We start from the raw sequence: 16796 nt of genomic DNA, 5'->3' as shown, positions 1-16796 counted from the left end.
CAAGTGGCCAAATGTCAGGAAACATTAAACTGCTGGCACAGCACAAGTGCACATGTACGTTGGAGAGTCCAGAACAGGGTTCTCCAACCTCTTCACCTGGGGCCACATTTCAACAGTTCTCTCACACAGTGGTCTGGGGAAGTAAGGGGAGAGGATCGGGCAAGGGCAACAAAAGTTGAGCAAGTTAAGATTTACAACAGTAATCGTGAACTTCAAAGAAGTCCAAGACAATTAAATTGATAATTTAGATGAGTGATTAAAAATGACCAGTACCCGTTGTGGCTTCCTCTACAGTGGGGAAACCAAGCAGAGGCTTGGGGACCGCTTTGCAGAACACCTCTGCTCGGTTCGCAATAAACAACTGCACCTCCCAGTCGCGAACCATTTTAACTCCCCCTCCCATTCCTTAGATGACATGTCCATCCTGGGCCTCCGGCAGTGCCACAATGATACCACCCAAAGGTTGCAGGAACAGCAACTCATATTCCGCTTGGGAACCCTGCAGCCCAAAGGTATCAATGTGGACTTCACAAGCTTCAAAATTTCCCCTTCCCTCACTGCATCCCAAAACCAGCCCAGCTCATCCCTGCCTCCCTAACCTGTTCTTTCCTCTCACCTATCCCCTCCTCTCACCTCAAGCCGCACCTCCATTTCCCACCTACTAACCTCATCCCGCCTCCTTGACTTGTCCGTCCTCCCCGGACTGGCCTATCCCCTCCCCACCTATACGCTCCTCTCCACCTATCTTCTCCTCTATCCATCTTCGGTCCACCTCCCCCTCTCTCCCTATTTATTTCAGAACTCTCTCCCCATTCCCCTCTCTGATGAAAGGTCTAGGCCCGAAATGTCAGCTTTTGTGCTCCTGAGATGCTGCTTGGCCTACTGTGCTCATCCAGCTTCACACTTGTTACCTTTAACCAACACCAACTTTGGTTTGTATCTTGTGGCACAAACACTGTGCTCACGTCAGCAGAATCCACTCAAAAGTGGGGGTTTGAAGTGGGTTGCCCTTCAGCCTGAATTTTGCTCCCCTTATAGCTTGCTTTGCAAGAAGGCTTTTGGGGAAGGAAGTTGTAAGAACAGCTCAAATAAACACGCACACCCCCACAATGCACTCAACCACAATGGCACACCAACTTAACAACGTGCCTATGCCCACTTGCTTGCCAACCTCCCCATGCTTACTCAGTAATTCATTTACCAATCCACCCACAGCCAAGAGGCTGGCTGATTAACATCACAGAGGAGATGTGTGGGACAGCTGTCCTATCCAACCATATGTCCTGATCAACATCCCAGCAATCAGGGGACATCATGTCACTACAATGACAGCTGCTCTTGACCTCCCCATGACCACTCCTGCAAAGGCCTGACTCTTGTACCCTCGTCCACCTGGCAGCCAGTTGCCTGGTTCTCATTCCTCTCCTCCCAAAGCCAGTGTTTTTCACAATCTTCCCAATTCCCATGGCACAGACTCTCACTGTCTCTCAAGGCCTCAGGTTGATGTAAACTAATCATGTTGAAACACTCGCTGCTTTACCAACAGAGTGTTTAGCGAGCCTATTGGCAAATACAGGGGAGGAACAGCTCGCAGTTAGTAGTAACTGAAAATGCTGGCGTCAAAGTCACGGAGCAGGAGGAACACAGGAGCATCAGAAGAGCAGAAGAGCTGACATTTCGGGTTGGACCCTTCATCAGGACTGAACCAACTACTGATGAGGAATAGATTCTTGCAAGATCTTCTAGATATACTCAAATGACATAAATAGCAGTTTTGTAGTAAAGAATTTGAATTTTACTGACAAAAAATTTTCAAAGCTTTTCTTTTTGTCCTCAAGACATCTTGCAAATTATCCTGATGAGTGCAATGTGAAAGGTTCTGACAAAAGCTTCATGTTAACTATATTTTGAACAGCTTGGCAACCACGCAGGATTCCTCAGAAGATCTTCTGTAGGACAAGCCCAGACTGTAACTGCGATTCACAGTTTCAGATAAGGGAGTTGGTCATTTAGGATTAAAATAAGGAGAAACATTTTCACAGAGAATATGGCGAATCTTTGGAATTTTCTACACCAGAGAACTGTGGATATCCAGTTAAAGACATCCAAGAGCAAGACTGATAATTTTTTTAGACCTGAAGGAAATGAAGGGATATGGTGAAACAGCACAAAACTGGAGGTGATGCAACAGAATCCGGGAACCTATAGCCTACTCTTGTGCATAATTCTTAGGTCACAAATGCTTCACTCGTTAAATTATGTGGCTATATTAAAAATATTAAAATATAGCTTTGGCTTGGAGTTTTATTTAAATTTCCCACCAATTTATCCTGAAAACCTGTCTCACTTCTTCACAGCTACTATGAATAAAAATCTTGTCAGAATTCACTTCACAATTAATAGATGATGTTTCTGAATGAAGGATCGTTAAGAGAGCAGTCAACACACTATTTTAGGTAAAATATAGAATTTAAAGTTCCAGTCTATCTTTTACTGAAAAATGAAATTTAGGATAAAGCTGTACAATATTCACTTGAAATGTCATAACATTCAAGGCTATGTGCTTAGTGTTGGAGGGTGGGATAAGTGCAGATTTAGTGCAGCTTTAACAGTAGAGACTTGGTGGGCCAAAGAAACGCTTCCATACTGTGTGATTTTATCAGAATGAATATATTATAAAAGTCTAAATTCTTCCAAATTAGCAGAAGCAATGTGAATGACATAGTTCAGTAAATCTGATTATTTTTTAATTTCTTATGAACATACTGCACTGAAAACATGATAAGGAAAAGATAATGGCCAAGTTTCTAAGACAACAGCAACTAATCTTTCCCTTAGAATTTAAACTTAACTTTACTGGATCCTGGTGCAAGAGCAAATAATATGCAGATTTCTCTGCAACTCAATAAAAAAAGCTTTCTGGTAAATTCTGATCTTTTAATGGTATGCATTTATTTAAAACTGAACAAGAACAGAAAAATAGTAGTAAAGTCATAGTTTTTTTGGTGGAAGTTAACAGCTTAGTTATCATTTTTCTTTTCTGTGATTGGTTGTTCACATGTTGTGCTTGCCTTTGGAGTTCATGCTAAAAAGCAAAACACCATAAGTGATCAAATTTCAAGCTGTCACCTGGAAAATCTTGTGCTTCTTAATATTGCATGATAATTATAAACAAACATCTTTCAAAATGTAGAGAAAGGGAGGGGGATAAAACACATTTTAAGTTATTTCACAAATCAAGTTGAATATCACCTTACCCATCTTTAGTTTGGTCAGCTACGCCAGCTAGAAGCTGTACAGTCTTGGGGTTGTGTTGTGGATCTGTGTGCAATCCCAAATATTTCTGCACAAAATCTGCTGGAGTCATGTAATGCTCCCCATCCTTGGTGACACTACAAAACTAGAAGGAATAGTAAAGATAAAGTCTACGTAATATTTGATTCGTTGGAGGTATCTAGAATTGAGTGCAATAACCTTTAACGCACATTACACCAAGAAAAGAATAGCTCAGTTATTGCCAAAGTTAAATGCACAGTGTTACAAACACAAAATTTAAAAGATTACAAGACTTTGGTAATACTGCTTTAAGGCAAAATAATGCAATGAAAAAAGACACATGACCAGCTCTGAATTCTGTCAAGAAGCTTGGATTTCTTGGTTGTTAAAGATTCAAGAAATGTTAGGTTGGCTTACTGGGAAGAAGGTCCAAGATACTGACAACTTAGACAATGGCATGTGTGTTGTCTATGGGTGGACCCCAAGCCTTACAGGGAGATGTCAGAAATGCCATGTTTTAGAAGGTCAAAAATCAGAAGACACCAGGTTATAGTCCAACGAAACCTGTTGGACTATAGCCTGGTGTTGTGTAACTTCTGACCTTGCCCTTCCCAGTCCAAAACCAGCACCTCAACATCATGTTTTTATAATAACTGGATTTTAACAGTAGATACCAGAGCACTATACTGTCGTGTTATAGCATTTTTCTGAGACAGCTCTGAAATTTAAGAGATTAGGAAGCCTCAGCAAGAATGACAGCAAGGATGAGGAAGAGGCACTCCGGAACCAAAACAGAAAATGTTCTTTTTATTTCTCATTGCACACAAGACGAGTGGGAGCTCACTCATTAGGATTTAAACAAGGCTGGAACATTCATCATTCTTTGTGCTGAGCAAGGAATTTCCAGGATAGACCTTACTAGAAGACTCAGTTTGTGGTTTAGAATTTATCGGTCAGAGAAATCAACCAGTAGGAGATTAGCTTTGACAGGTCGCTGAAGAATAACACACCCATTTAAAGCACAAAGTACAGCATGGCAGGAAATTTTCAAGTGTTCTTCAAGTTAACTGCGGGGACTTGTTCTGTGGTTAAGAGTATAAGATGCTTAAACAATGGTGTTTACACTATTTTGTTTTTTAGTTTATCTAAATAAAACTCTTAAAACATGAAACTGTGTTATGCAATCCATCCAGTCAGTCATTGAAACTTGAAATACCTTTTCATGTTTCAATTTCTGTGGGAACTGCGACAGCTGCTCAAGAACATAAGATATATGCAGAACAACTGACCAGTTATTTCTATGCTATTCAATATGATCACAAACATTTTCTTCAAAGCCATTTCCCTGCACTATTACCACATAATTTGATTCTTTAGCATTCAATAATCTGTCTTGAATATTCACTACCACCAAGCATCCATCGCTTTCTAAGGCAGAAAATAGAACATAGAACATTACAGCACGGCATAGGCCCTTCGGCCCTCGATGTTGTGCCGACCTGTCATACCGATCTGAAGCCCATCTAACCTACAGAATGCCCAAGATCTGCAACGCTTTGCATAAAGAAAGGATCTGTTCACTGACACCATTGCACACACAATATTAAGCCAACTTTTATACTTTGTCTAACAGTCTATTGGGACCCAAAATCCTGTTTCATTAAAATAGTATTACTTGGAATTTGTACCTCTTTATAAGAGATATCACAGCTAATGCACATGTTTCTTGATGTCAGCAAGTGCAGCCACAAAGAAATTCATCCCCTTTCCAATCCTAAATAGTCAACCTATTCTATATTCCTTGTGGAAAAATTCTTCCCAGTATCTATCTGATCAAGCACCTTAAGCATTTGAAATGTTTCAATTAACTTGCCCTTATTGTTCTCAATTCTAGACAAAATAAGCTAGGTAAAACCAATTTCTTCAAGGAAAATTTTTTCATCCCAGTAATCAATCCAAACAGCCTTTGCATGCATTCCTTCCAAGGGAAGTCCATCCAACCTTTACTAAAGGGGACCAAAGCCACACAAAGTACTTCAGGTGCAATCTCACCAAGGCCCTTGCAATTAAATCAAGACACTTACATTCTTATAGTTCAACTTTTTTTTATTAAGGGTAATGTATTAATGTCTAGTCTAATTGCTTTTTATACCTGTGCATTAACTATTTTTCCAAATTGTGTGCATTTCCCATATTCTACTTTTTTTCTATCAATATGTAAAACTTCACATTTCCTGCACTTTATTTGATCTGTCACATCGATTTAATCTGTTCTACATCTCAAAGTTTTTGCATAATCCTCATAACTTAAGTTCCCAAAGAGCAAGTAACCTGCAGATATTATACATGCAAAAAGACTGTGAACACTGGAAATCTGCAATTAAAAAGTGCTGGAAGAATTCAGCAGGTCTAGCAGTTGTGTGTGCAGACAGAAACAGTTAAACACTTTGGAACTGAAGAGCTGACATACCGAGCCTCAAACAAAAAAAAAGTCTGCAGTTGCTGGAAATCAGAAAGAATATCAGAAACTGCTGCAAAAACAAGTAGGTCTGGCAGGGTCTGTGGCGAGAAAGCAGGGTTAACGCTTATGTCCAGTAACCCTTCTTCAGAACTGAACTTCAAACATTAACTCTGTTTTTCTCTCTCCACAGATGCTATCAAATCTGCTGAGTTTTTCCAGTACTACTTCTAATTAAACCTGATAAATACATATGGTTGACTCGAAGAACGATTCATTTCTGAAATGTGTTAACAATGTAACAGGAAGAATGCACTGTTAATCAAACCCTGCTGCTCCAACAGAGCATCACTATCTGTGAAACAAAAACAGAAATTGTTGGAGAAGCTCAGCAGATCTGGAGGAGAGAAAGCAGAGCTAACGTTTTGAGTCCAATGATCCTTCTTCAGAATCTTGTTGTCCCTCATTTAGGTGTGTACCCGCCTCGATATACAAGTTGATTCAATCACTTATTTGGTCAATTCATTCATACTACTATCCAGGCTTCTTTACCAAACTCAAGATAATTCCTTATTATAATCAAAACATTTCTTTAATCAAACAGTAAACACTGGTTAACTTCTAAAATATGATTTGGAAAAATAATTAGATCCCTATAATCCCAAAAACACAGACTCTCATCATAAAAAATCAAAGTCTCCACAGAAAAAGAAAAGATAAAATGAATAAAAACTCACTTACAGCACATTAACACTTAATTCCTTGATAAAAGCAATTAAATGCTTTTCAACCTAGATAATGTCCAAACGATTCCATGTCTAATATTTCACATAATCAAAATATGTATTCCACATCTTTATTAAAGAAATGTACCCATGTTCCTTATTTTTACTACAGCCTTGATTTGTCGCTATTTCTGCAATGTCATTTAATGTGAAGACAGATATCATGTATCTGTCGTCATTTCCTTATCCCCCATTTTAACCACTCCTATCACTGCCTGAAAGGGAACCACATTTACTTTCATTCATTCATTTTTTTGCACATCTATGGAAGTTTTTGCAAGTCACTTTATATTTCTTCTCCACTGTTGTCTTCTCTCCTTTTATCATTATGGCTTAGTCATACAATATTGCATTCTAAAATCCTTCCAGTTGTATTTTGTACTTTTACTTGCAACATTCAAGCCCCTTTCAATCTAATTCAAAATTAAACTTCTTGATGGCTACGGACAGACCACTTCCTCGTGGAGTATTTTTTTAAGTATATAGCTATTTCAAATTACAAACTGATTCTTTAAAGCTTGTTTTTTTTAAATTTACAATACTGCCTTTTAATATAACTTCCCAATCTACAATAGCCAATTCACCCTCATACCTCCATAGTTTGTTTTGTTCAGATTTGAGATCCCTGAGTTGCAAGCTTGACTGAACCATTCTCAAACTGAGTGCAAAACTGCTAAGAAAGTTACTTGAAGTATGTGCTGACAACATACATGCCTGAACTTTATTCAGCTAAAAGCTGAGTGTAACAGACCAAATAGAGTAATATGTCAGATAGCAGGAAGTGCAGATGCTGGAGAATCTGAGATAACTCGGTGTAGAGCTGGGTGAACACAGCAGGCTAAGCAGCAGCAGAGGAGCAGGAAAGCTGACATTTCGGGCCTAGACCCTTCTTCAGAAAAACATATATGTTGTGTTTAGAGTAATATGTTGTGTTCAACAGTAAGCATTCCCATATGTGGGAAACCATATATCCATCATAAAATACACATTTGTAGTACTTTAGTGGTCAAAAATGCTCTCAACTACATCTCTTGCGTTTTCCACACCTCTGCCCTCACATCCCCTCCCTGCAACAAAAACAAAGACAGAATCTCCCTTGTCCTCACATGTCACATCACTAACCTCCAAATTCAATGTATTATTCTCCGCCACTTTGACCACCTGCAAACCGACCACATAACTGAAGATATATTTCCCTCCCCACCCCTATCTGCCTACCTTAGGGACTGTTCTCTTCGTGACTCCCTCGTCCGCTCCACACTCCCCACTAGCACAACCACCCCGGTACCTTTCCCTGCAACCACAGGAAATGCTGCACCTCCATCCAAAGCAGCAAACAAACCTTTCACATCAGAAAGGGGGTCACCTGCACATCCATCAACGTGGTCTATTATATCCACTACTCCCGATTTGGCCTCCTCTACATTGGTTTGACCAAGCAGAGGTTTGGAGACCGCATTATAGAGCTTGCACTCTTTTCGCGACAAACGGCAACACCTTACAGTCACGAACCATTTCAACTCTCCCTCACATGGTGACAATTCCATTCTGAGCCTCCTCCAGGGTAACAATGACACCACCCGCAAACTGGGGGAGCAGCACCTCATATTCCGCCTTGGGACCCTACAACCCAATGGTCTCAGTGCGGACTTTACCAGTTTCGAAATCTCTCATCCCACCTCCTGGGCCCAACACAACCTGTCCATCTTTTCTCCCACCTGTCCGCTCCTCCCAGTTCACTGACCATCCCCGCCACTGCCTGCATGCACTCAAACAATCACCATCCCACCTACCTTCCCCAGCCCCACCCCTCCTCTCTATTTATTTCCCAGCTCCCTATCCACTCAATACATGAAATAAGGCAATTTTTTGTTAACTTGAATGTTACATGAAACATGTCAAAATATGTTACACTTTGTAACAAAACATTTCAAAGCGGGAGCAGGATATTGCAATTTAGGACTTTTAGCTGTGCTTAGCCATTAACTGGTAGAAAACAATGACTTTGATAATTAATGGGGGCAGAAAACAGTGCAGATTCCCTGAATTATGCCATTTTTACAAAAAAGTTAAAGCAGATCCCTGTCCAGAACCCAAACCGAATGAAAAGGTGTTACTAACACAGCTACCCAACAGACCAAAAAGGCTGAAGTATAAAAGTATTAAATTTTTTGGGTTGCTGAATGTTAAGAGATCACAGCGGCTGGCAGTAAGTTGCTGTAACGTTGGTTTGATCAGGGCAGATGTGTGATGGCTTAGTTTTGGACAGGCTTGCTGGGCCTGGAAGAAAGATTCCTGCTGTTCCTGATCCATAACGAATACAGTGAAGCTTTTCTTACATCTTTTAACAGCTGGGTTTCCCAACTTCTTAAAACAAACACATTGACTTTCCCCTTGGCCAATTAATAGGTGTACAGAATCATAAGTAGACCAGTCCAGGTAAAGATGACAGGTTTCCTCCACTGAAGGTCAGTGAACCAGACAAACTTTGACAACAATATTTTTGTTTCATTTTCACTACTAATGTGGCAAGTATCTCAGTTTCACATTTAATAATTGGATTTACTTATGGTGGGATTTGAATTTATGCTTCTGGAGCATTTGTTCAGACCTCTGGATTATTACTGCAGTAACATTATCATTGCTACCAGAACTCTTAAAATCTCTGACTGTGCAACATCACTACATTATTGGCAGCTTTGATTTCTTCACTCAAACCATCAAATGGAACTTGAACCCCAAGCTACTGATTCAAAGACAACAATGCTTACAACTTTGCCAGGGCTGACAATTTTCCCCATTCCTTAAACACCATATCTGGCTTTACCTAAAGATATACAATTCACACCTCCTATTTCTCGACTACATGATGCACCTCAGCAAGATCATACAATAGTCTTTACATGTACAGTGATGGTACTTAACTCCAGCTCACATCCACCCCTGTCAACTATCTCAGTACAGCTGAGCAATCTGTTAAAGATTCTGCATACTAGATGAGCTCAGATTAAATATTCAAAATACAAAAGTGATTACCTTTAGTACAAGAGGCAAACTGTTTCCCATGCCTCTCTTGGAAACTGAGCTGAACCAGACAGTATGCAACTTTGGTCGCTGAGCTGATTCCAAGATGAGTCTGTGGCCATATATCTGCCTTTGTAAAAACTATCCATTTCCACTTCGGTAATGTTGCCTCAGATCAGTTCATCTACTGAAGGCTATCCATGCTTTTATTATTTCTTGACATGTCTAATAGCTACAATAGGTAAGGTGCCTTATGGGAAAAGATCAGACAGGTTAAGCTTACATCTGCTGGGGTTTAGGACAGCAAGATTGAAACATAAGGTCCTGAGGGGTCTTGACTGATTAGATGTGGAGAGAACGTTTCCCTTTTATGGGATAATCAAGAACAAGCAATCAGATAAAAGTGGAGGCAATTATATCCATCCTGTATGTCAACTCTTGCAAAAAGCCATCTAAGTTTATACCTATGTCCTTCCCCTCACATCTCAACAAAATTTCTCCTTTACCCAATTGGTTTTAAGAGAGCTTATTCAATGTGGATTGCACTGGTAGATATATTATAGCAGAAAAATGAACCATTAGACCAAATTATTTTCTTAGGGCCTTTAAGGTAATCATAGAGAATAGAGAATTAAACATTTAAAGCAAGAGTCAAAATGTTTATTTAAGGTGAATTAATGCTATTCTAAAAGATGGCATTGTACTCACTGGAATGTATGTAATTGCTTTTCCTCCAGTTCATGCTGAACTTTTAATCAAAAAGAAAATCTTGCTACCTGTTTGGAAGCAATTTACAGGGACAGAAGGCAGAAATAGGCTTTACACCAGCTTAGATATGTAAATACACATTTTAAAATAAAATTCCTCCAGTGTGGAAGCAGGCCCACGGAGTCCACACCAACTCTCCGAAGAAGATCCCAACCAGACCTAGCCCCCTACCCTTTCACTGTAACCCTGCATTAAACACGGCTAATCCACCAAGCCTGCACATTCCTCAACACTATGGACAATTTAGCATGGCCAATCCACCTAACCTGTACATCTTTGGACAGTGGGAGGAGACTGCAGCACCTGAGGGAAACCTGCACAGACATGGGAGAATGTGCAAGCTCCACACAAACAAGGCTGGAATCAAACCCAGGTCCCTGGTGCTGAGAGACAATAGTGCTAACCACTGTACCATTGTGCCACTGTTGCTTTATACAATTAATCTTTTCTTTACATCTTGCATAATTTAAGGCAATAATCCATCTCAGTTTTATGTGCTACTTTTAACATTGCAAAAGAAATACCACAGGTCTAACATCTGAAGGGAGAGTTAACATTTTGAGTTTGATATTTTCATCAGCAAGAAGGCTTAGTTTCTCTATCCACAGATGCTGCCAGGCCTGCTGAGTTTCTCCAGCATTTTGTGTTTGTTTCAGATTTCCAGAATTAGCAACATGTTACTTTCAGTTAACAGAAGTAATACCCACTTAAAAAAGACCCTAGAGATGTAGGAATTTTAACCCAGGTTATATTGGTGTGGACTTGGTGGTCAAGTTTCAACTGAATTTTTTTCAAGTTTTATTTTTGCTCACTGTCTCATTTTCCACACCTACCCTTGATCCAATGTTTTTTCCTCTCTACATCCTCCAGTACGACATTGAATTCACCTACTTTGCTTGCACATCTCAGTTCTAATGCTTTTAAGGTCATAATCTTTCAACCTGATTGTTTGGAAGATGCAAAATTGTATGACTTTCCCACTCAGTTGGCAGACATTTGTTTTCACTTTTTAGATTCACATTTTCAGCTCTTTGACATGCTAAGAAATGTAAACCCTAAACATGCAAGGCCAAGCCAAACAGCAAAAACAATGTTTGATTAATTGCTACAGCAAACTCTGGACAATCAAGATTAGTTAAAAACCATACAATAATACATACGCCTGCATACACCACATAGTTAAAATGTATTACCAAATTTGCGACAGTGTGGAAAAAAACAGCTCAGGATCTGGACTAATTGGGTAAGACTTAAAAGAGACAAGATAAGTCAAATTATTACTAAATTAATATTCCTTTGGCGCCAACTACTAGCATTCTTAAGTTAATGTGACAGATTTAAACAGTTTGCACTATGCAAATAAGTGCCAAGCTTATCAAATCCTAACTTTAATGTGTATTTGTGACCTTTTAAGTGTAAATTAAGTCAACAAAAGTAATAAACAGGCATACAGAATCCACTGACAAGCTATACAGTCTTAATGTGCCAACTGCTGGAAAACAGAATTAAAACAGTCACTCTTTTTGTCTCGATAGTTCAAAGGGCCTTTTTCTGTACTGGGCACTTCTATGACTAATTCGTTCATATCATCTTAGATATCATACAGCATTTAAATCAATGAGAAAGAGTTACATTTGAATAAAACTTGCCAAACCATCAACTTCTTCAAACCACTTTGCTTCCCATCAGCTGACAAAATCCTTTTAAAGCAAGGCTTGGAAAGTCCTAATTACAGATGCCAATACTGTGATATCTTGTCAGCTAAGTACAATTTTAATTTCCAAAAGCTTTGGAAGCATTTGTATCATTTTGTGCTTCTCCCAAAACCATCTTACTTTACACATTATCCATTATAGTAGCCTCAAGTGCCAATGACATTCATCCAGCTACAGGTTGGTTATTTGGCAATGCAGACACACTAATTAGAGCGCTCAACTGGCTAAGCTACCAAGTTGCTTGCAAAAATAGATTTCAGAGACAACCTGTACTAGAGAAAATAAAGACTCAAATGACAGCCTACACCATAACAGCAATATCAGGAGGTAATTTTTAAACTGCATGCTGAATTGACAAACTATTTCTTCATGATGCCAAATATAGGCCAGGCATATATGTCCTATTAAAGTGGAACCTGTTTAGTCTTACACTCCCTCGTGCAAAGTACGTAGGCATGCTGGAATCACAAAATTATGAGAATGTAGACAATATTCCACATAAGTAATTTAATGCAGCTATATTCATAAATCTTGCCTGGATCCAAAATAATTAAAACCTGAATTCAATGTCACAACACACTTTCAAATATGAAGGAATGTGGACTTTCATTCAAATTCCCGAATATTTTCTCAACTGTTGCTCCCTCATATTCTTCAAACAGGTGTGAATTGTTTGGTGACAGCACATAAAACCTTGAACAGTGCAGCACAGGAACAGACTCTTCAGTCCAGAATGCTGTGCCAAACATGACACCAAATTAAACTAATCCTTTCTGCCTACTCTTGGTCCATATCCCTCCATTCCTTAAATATTTACTTGCTTATCTAAAAACCTCTTAAATGTCCTGATCATACCTGCATCCACCACCTCTCCTAGCACCATGCTCCAGATCCTAACACCACGTAAAAAAAACTTGCCCCTCACTTCTCCTTTGAACTTTCCCCTCTCACCTTAAATACATGCCTCGAGATGTTAAAATTTGGACAGGAAATACTGATTATTCTCCAGAAACTGAAAACTACAATTTAACCTTTCATTTGTATTCAGTAACAACATTAACTACATTAGTTACATTTCAAAATTACTTCATCAGCTTTTAAATGCTTTGGGACACTTGATGTCATGAAACGTGCCACATAAATGCCAGCACAAAATCATACTGCTTAGAAGCCCATCAGCTCATTGTATATTTTGGCGACACAGATTTGATCACCGACACTTGCCCCATTTTTCCATACTAGGCCTTAAATGTTATGACATTTAAAATGGTTGAACAAGTACTTTCACCCTCCCAGGCAGTGCATTCCACAGCCCAACACACAGTAGCTTCAAGACTTTTTCTTCAAATTATGCCTTCTGGTGATTGCTCCTCCCATTTAGGGGAAGAGCTATTCTCCATTCACCCTAATCAAGCCCCCTTTAATCTTAGACAACTTCATCAGGTCCCTCACTCAAACTTCAAAGAAAATCCAAGTTTATCCAGCCTCTTTTCATAGGTGAAATCTCCATCCCTGGCAACTTCCTGGTAAATCTCTTTTGCAGCCCTCCAGTATAATCATATCCTTCTTATATTGTGGTTACCAAACTGCATTCAGTAGTCCAGCTGTGGCCTAACCAAAAAGTTCTATAAGGCTCCAACATGACATCCCTGATCTTATCTATGCCATGACTGCGAAAGGCATGTATCCCCTGTGCCATCTTAACTACCCTGTCAAATTGTCATTCAACCTCCAAGAATCTATACACAAACATAAGGTCCCTCTGTTCCTCCGAGCTACATTGTGTCCTGCGAATCATTATGTAATCCCTTGTCTTGTTCCTTCTTCGAAAGAGGGTTAAATTCCATTCGCTGATCTGCTTTAATGCCTAATTTGTTTATATCCTTCTGTAACCTAACACCTTCTCTTTAGTCAACTGCCTGACAAATTGTTTTACCATCCACAAACTTATGCAAACAATATGAGATCCAGCACTGATCTCTGTGGTATGTCACTGCAAGTACTTACTTTAGCTTTATTAAGAATTCCTAACGCGGACGAAAGATTTTGTTTCAGCCCTAAATAGTATTAAATGGTCAAAGTAAATATTGAAAATACAGGAAATAAAGCAGAAACACTTTAAAAACCCGCACATAAAACTTGACAACATGGATTATTCTACATTTTTTAAATGATTACAAATTGGGGCATCCAGGAATAAATAAACCATAAGGGAGTTCCTTTCAGGAATAAAAGGATGAATGCTTGACAACACCACAGCTCAATTCAGGTTCAGTCACCAAACCATAACAGAAACATTCAAGCAAGAGAAAACTGCACAGATTATCCAAAAGGCTGATATCCAGCAACAAAGGATTATAACAAGCAGTACTTAGCACCCTGTTCAATGATCTGTAGTGCTTTAAACTTCACAGACGAGAAAACAGAATAATGCAACGCACTCTCTCTTACTACTATTTTCCTATTCCATTTGAGTATTTTCTAATGTTCCTTATGAATTGGAATGCAACTATTGCGTTATAGCAGAACCCTCTATATTTTTACTTTTTGGAGATAAGAACTAGAACTATAGAGCATGGCATAATCAAGGAGAAATTTTACACACACTGTTTTAAATAATTTCCATGTGCGGTTGTGTCTCATTCACCTTGTGCAAGTACGCAGTCGAAACGTAAATTATATTTCTCTCTCCACAGATCCTGCCAGAACTGCTGAGCATTCCCACCTATTTTTACACAGTCCCACAGGGCTTTGCTTTTACATTAAAGACTGAAGAACACAACCATCTCTTTGTTAGTGGCTGAACCTCTATAAAACGATTGAACAAAGACAGATCAAGTGAACCTCGTATTCAGACTTCCACAATTTTTTTTTAAAATCACTGCATTCAGCACTACAGACTCAAGAAATAGATCACATCAAGCAAATGTCATTTTACCTGGTACACCTGCCTCCCAATATCATAATACTGCATCAATCCAACATTCACAACTGAGTATAACTAAATGCTGGTACATAGTTAAATATATTAACTGAACTAATAAACACATAAGCTGTGTTTATCATTTGATATAATTTTAAAATGTTAAGGCCTACTTCTCACATTGAGTCCAAAAACCTATTTAATCTATATATTAACAGTTAACGTACAAGTAAAACAGAGTTTACCCAAATTACATAAATTCTTTCCATTACCTTCAAGAATACTGCTTTTAATTCACTGGGGTCTGCCCTTTTAGTAGACTGCACCTGAAATAACAAAAACACTAGTTATGTCTGTTACCCAAATGAACTATCTTGAAAAAAGATACCTAAAAGTAAATTGAACAAGAATAGTCATTTCACAATTTTGAACAGTAATAACATTGCAGTTAACTCAATTGACGCATATGGGTGCATAATACTAGTTATCTCTCGTTCTTGGTTGTAACTAGTTATGCATCCGAACAAGTTCCTACTAAAAACAGAATCTCTGAATCTTTCCTTTTTAGAACGAGCCCACAAATGTACGAACTATCTAGATTTTAAATTTGGAAACTAAGTTTCGCTATTCCCGTTACGTGAAACTATACATTTACACATCTATCGATCCGCAAAACATCATAAATCTTTACCGTGACAGTGAGCTGCCTGCAGTATACATATATTCAAAACACTCATATTCGGAAAATAATGCGTAAAGTTGTTCAACATAAATACACACTTCGTTTTTAAATTGTTTAAAGGTAACTCAAGGCCAAGCGCTAGGCCTGCAAAGATCAACAGACTGCAAAAAAAAACAAACACAACTACGGCTGATTTGAAATATCTACCGTACAAATATACTAGCCAAACCCTTTACCAATTGACAGAATCTACAGCACAACACTCAATGTGAATCTCTCTAAAAGCTACAATGAGACACGGATTCTCGCTTGTGTCACCTTGACCGCCATGCTGCAACTGTGATGTCACGAGACGCCGGAATGCAGGCGCGCGAACGTCAGGGGTCAGAGGTCAGAGTCACCCGGGCAACGGCATTAGTGGGTCTTCCTTGGGCGGAGAGGGGAGGGCCGGGAGGGAAATCGGAGGGAGGTTGTGTGTGGGATCCGGGAGGGAGAGGGTGTGGGATCTGGGACGGAGGGAGATTGGGATCTGGGAGGGAAGGAGTGGGATCTGTGACGGAGGGAGTGGGATTCAGGAGGGAGGGAGAATGGGATCTGGGAGGGAAGGAGAGTGGGATCTGTGACGGAGTATGTGGGATCCGGGAGGGAGGGAGAGTGGAATCAAGAAGGGAGGAAGTGGGATCCGGAAGGGAGTGTGGAATCTGGGAGGGAGGGAGAGTGGAATCAAGAAGGGAGATAAGAGGTAGGGAGTGTGGGATCCGGGAAGGAGATCGTTGGGAGGAAATGTGGGATGCAGGAGGGAGGGAGATGGGATCCAGGAGGGAGTGTGGGGTCTGGGAGGCAGTCTGTGTGGGTTCCAGGAAGGAGATAGGGAGGAAGTGAGGGACCTGGATGGGAGGGAGAATGGTGGGAGGGAATGTGTGTGGGATCCGGGAGTGGGGTGTGCAAAGGAGGTGGGAGGGAACAAGGAGGAAGAGGTGGGGTATTGATTATGAATCATTATGTTTGCATTTCTGTAATCTGTATGGAATCTAATTTACTGATCGGGTTTACATAGAAATCTTGAAGTCAGGAACATAACTCGGCCATTTGGTCCCTTGTGCCTTCTCTACCATTCATGGTTGACCATCGTGCTCAATAACCTAATCCTGCCCTTCCCCACATC

General features: G+C 39.7%; 1 protein-coding gene across 3 annotated transcripts in view; it reads right to left on the bottom strand.

The window, feature by feature from the left end:
* The window catches only part of slc25a12 (solute carrier family 25 member 12), a 111778-nt gene extending 95302 nt beyond the window's left edge, over window positions 1-16476 (bottom strand). Inside the window, exons 1-3 of one of the 3 annotated variants that reach the window (XM_048534340.2) lie at window positions 15950-16476; window positions 15222-15275; window positions 3258-3400 (exon numbers count right to left, since the gene is read on the bottom strand). In XM_048534340.2, the coding sequence (XP_048390297.1) occupies window positions 3258-3400; window positions 15222-15275; window positions 15950-15961 (209 nt within the window). In that variant the 5' untranslated portion in view covers window positions 15962-16476. Of the gene's footprint in view, window positions 1-3257; window positions 3401-15221; window positions 15276-15640; window positions 15842-15867 lie in introns of those variants that run through there. The other 2 variants (XM_048534342.2, XM_048534341.2) reach the window with 2 other exon arrangements.
* Window positions 16477-16796: the final 320 nt, after the last annotated feature.

This window comes from Stegostoma tigrinum, chromosome 7, assembly GCF_030684315.1.
Source record: "Stegostoma tigrinum isolate sSteTig4 chromosome 7, sSteTig4.hap1, whole genome shotgun sequence".
Lineage (NCBI taxonomy): Eukaryota > Metazoa > Chordata > Chondrichthyes > Orectolobiformes > Stegostomatidae > Stegostoma > Stegostoma tigrinum.
The sequence above is the reverse complement of the archived record's forward strand: the minus strand, read 5'-3'. Positions and strand labels throughout refer to the sequence as shown.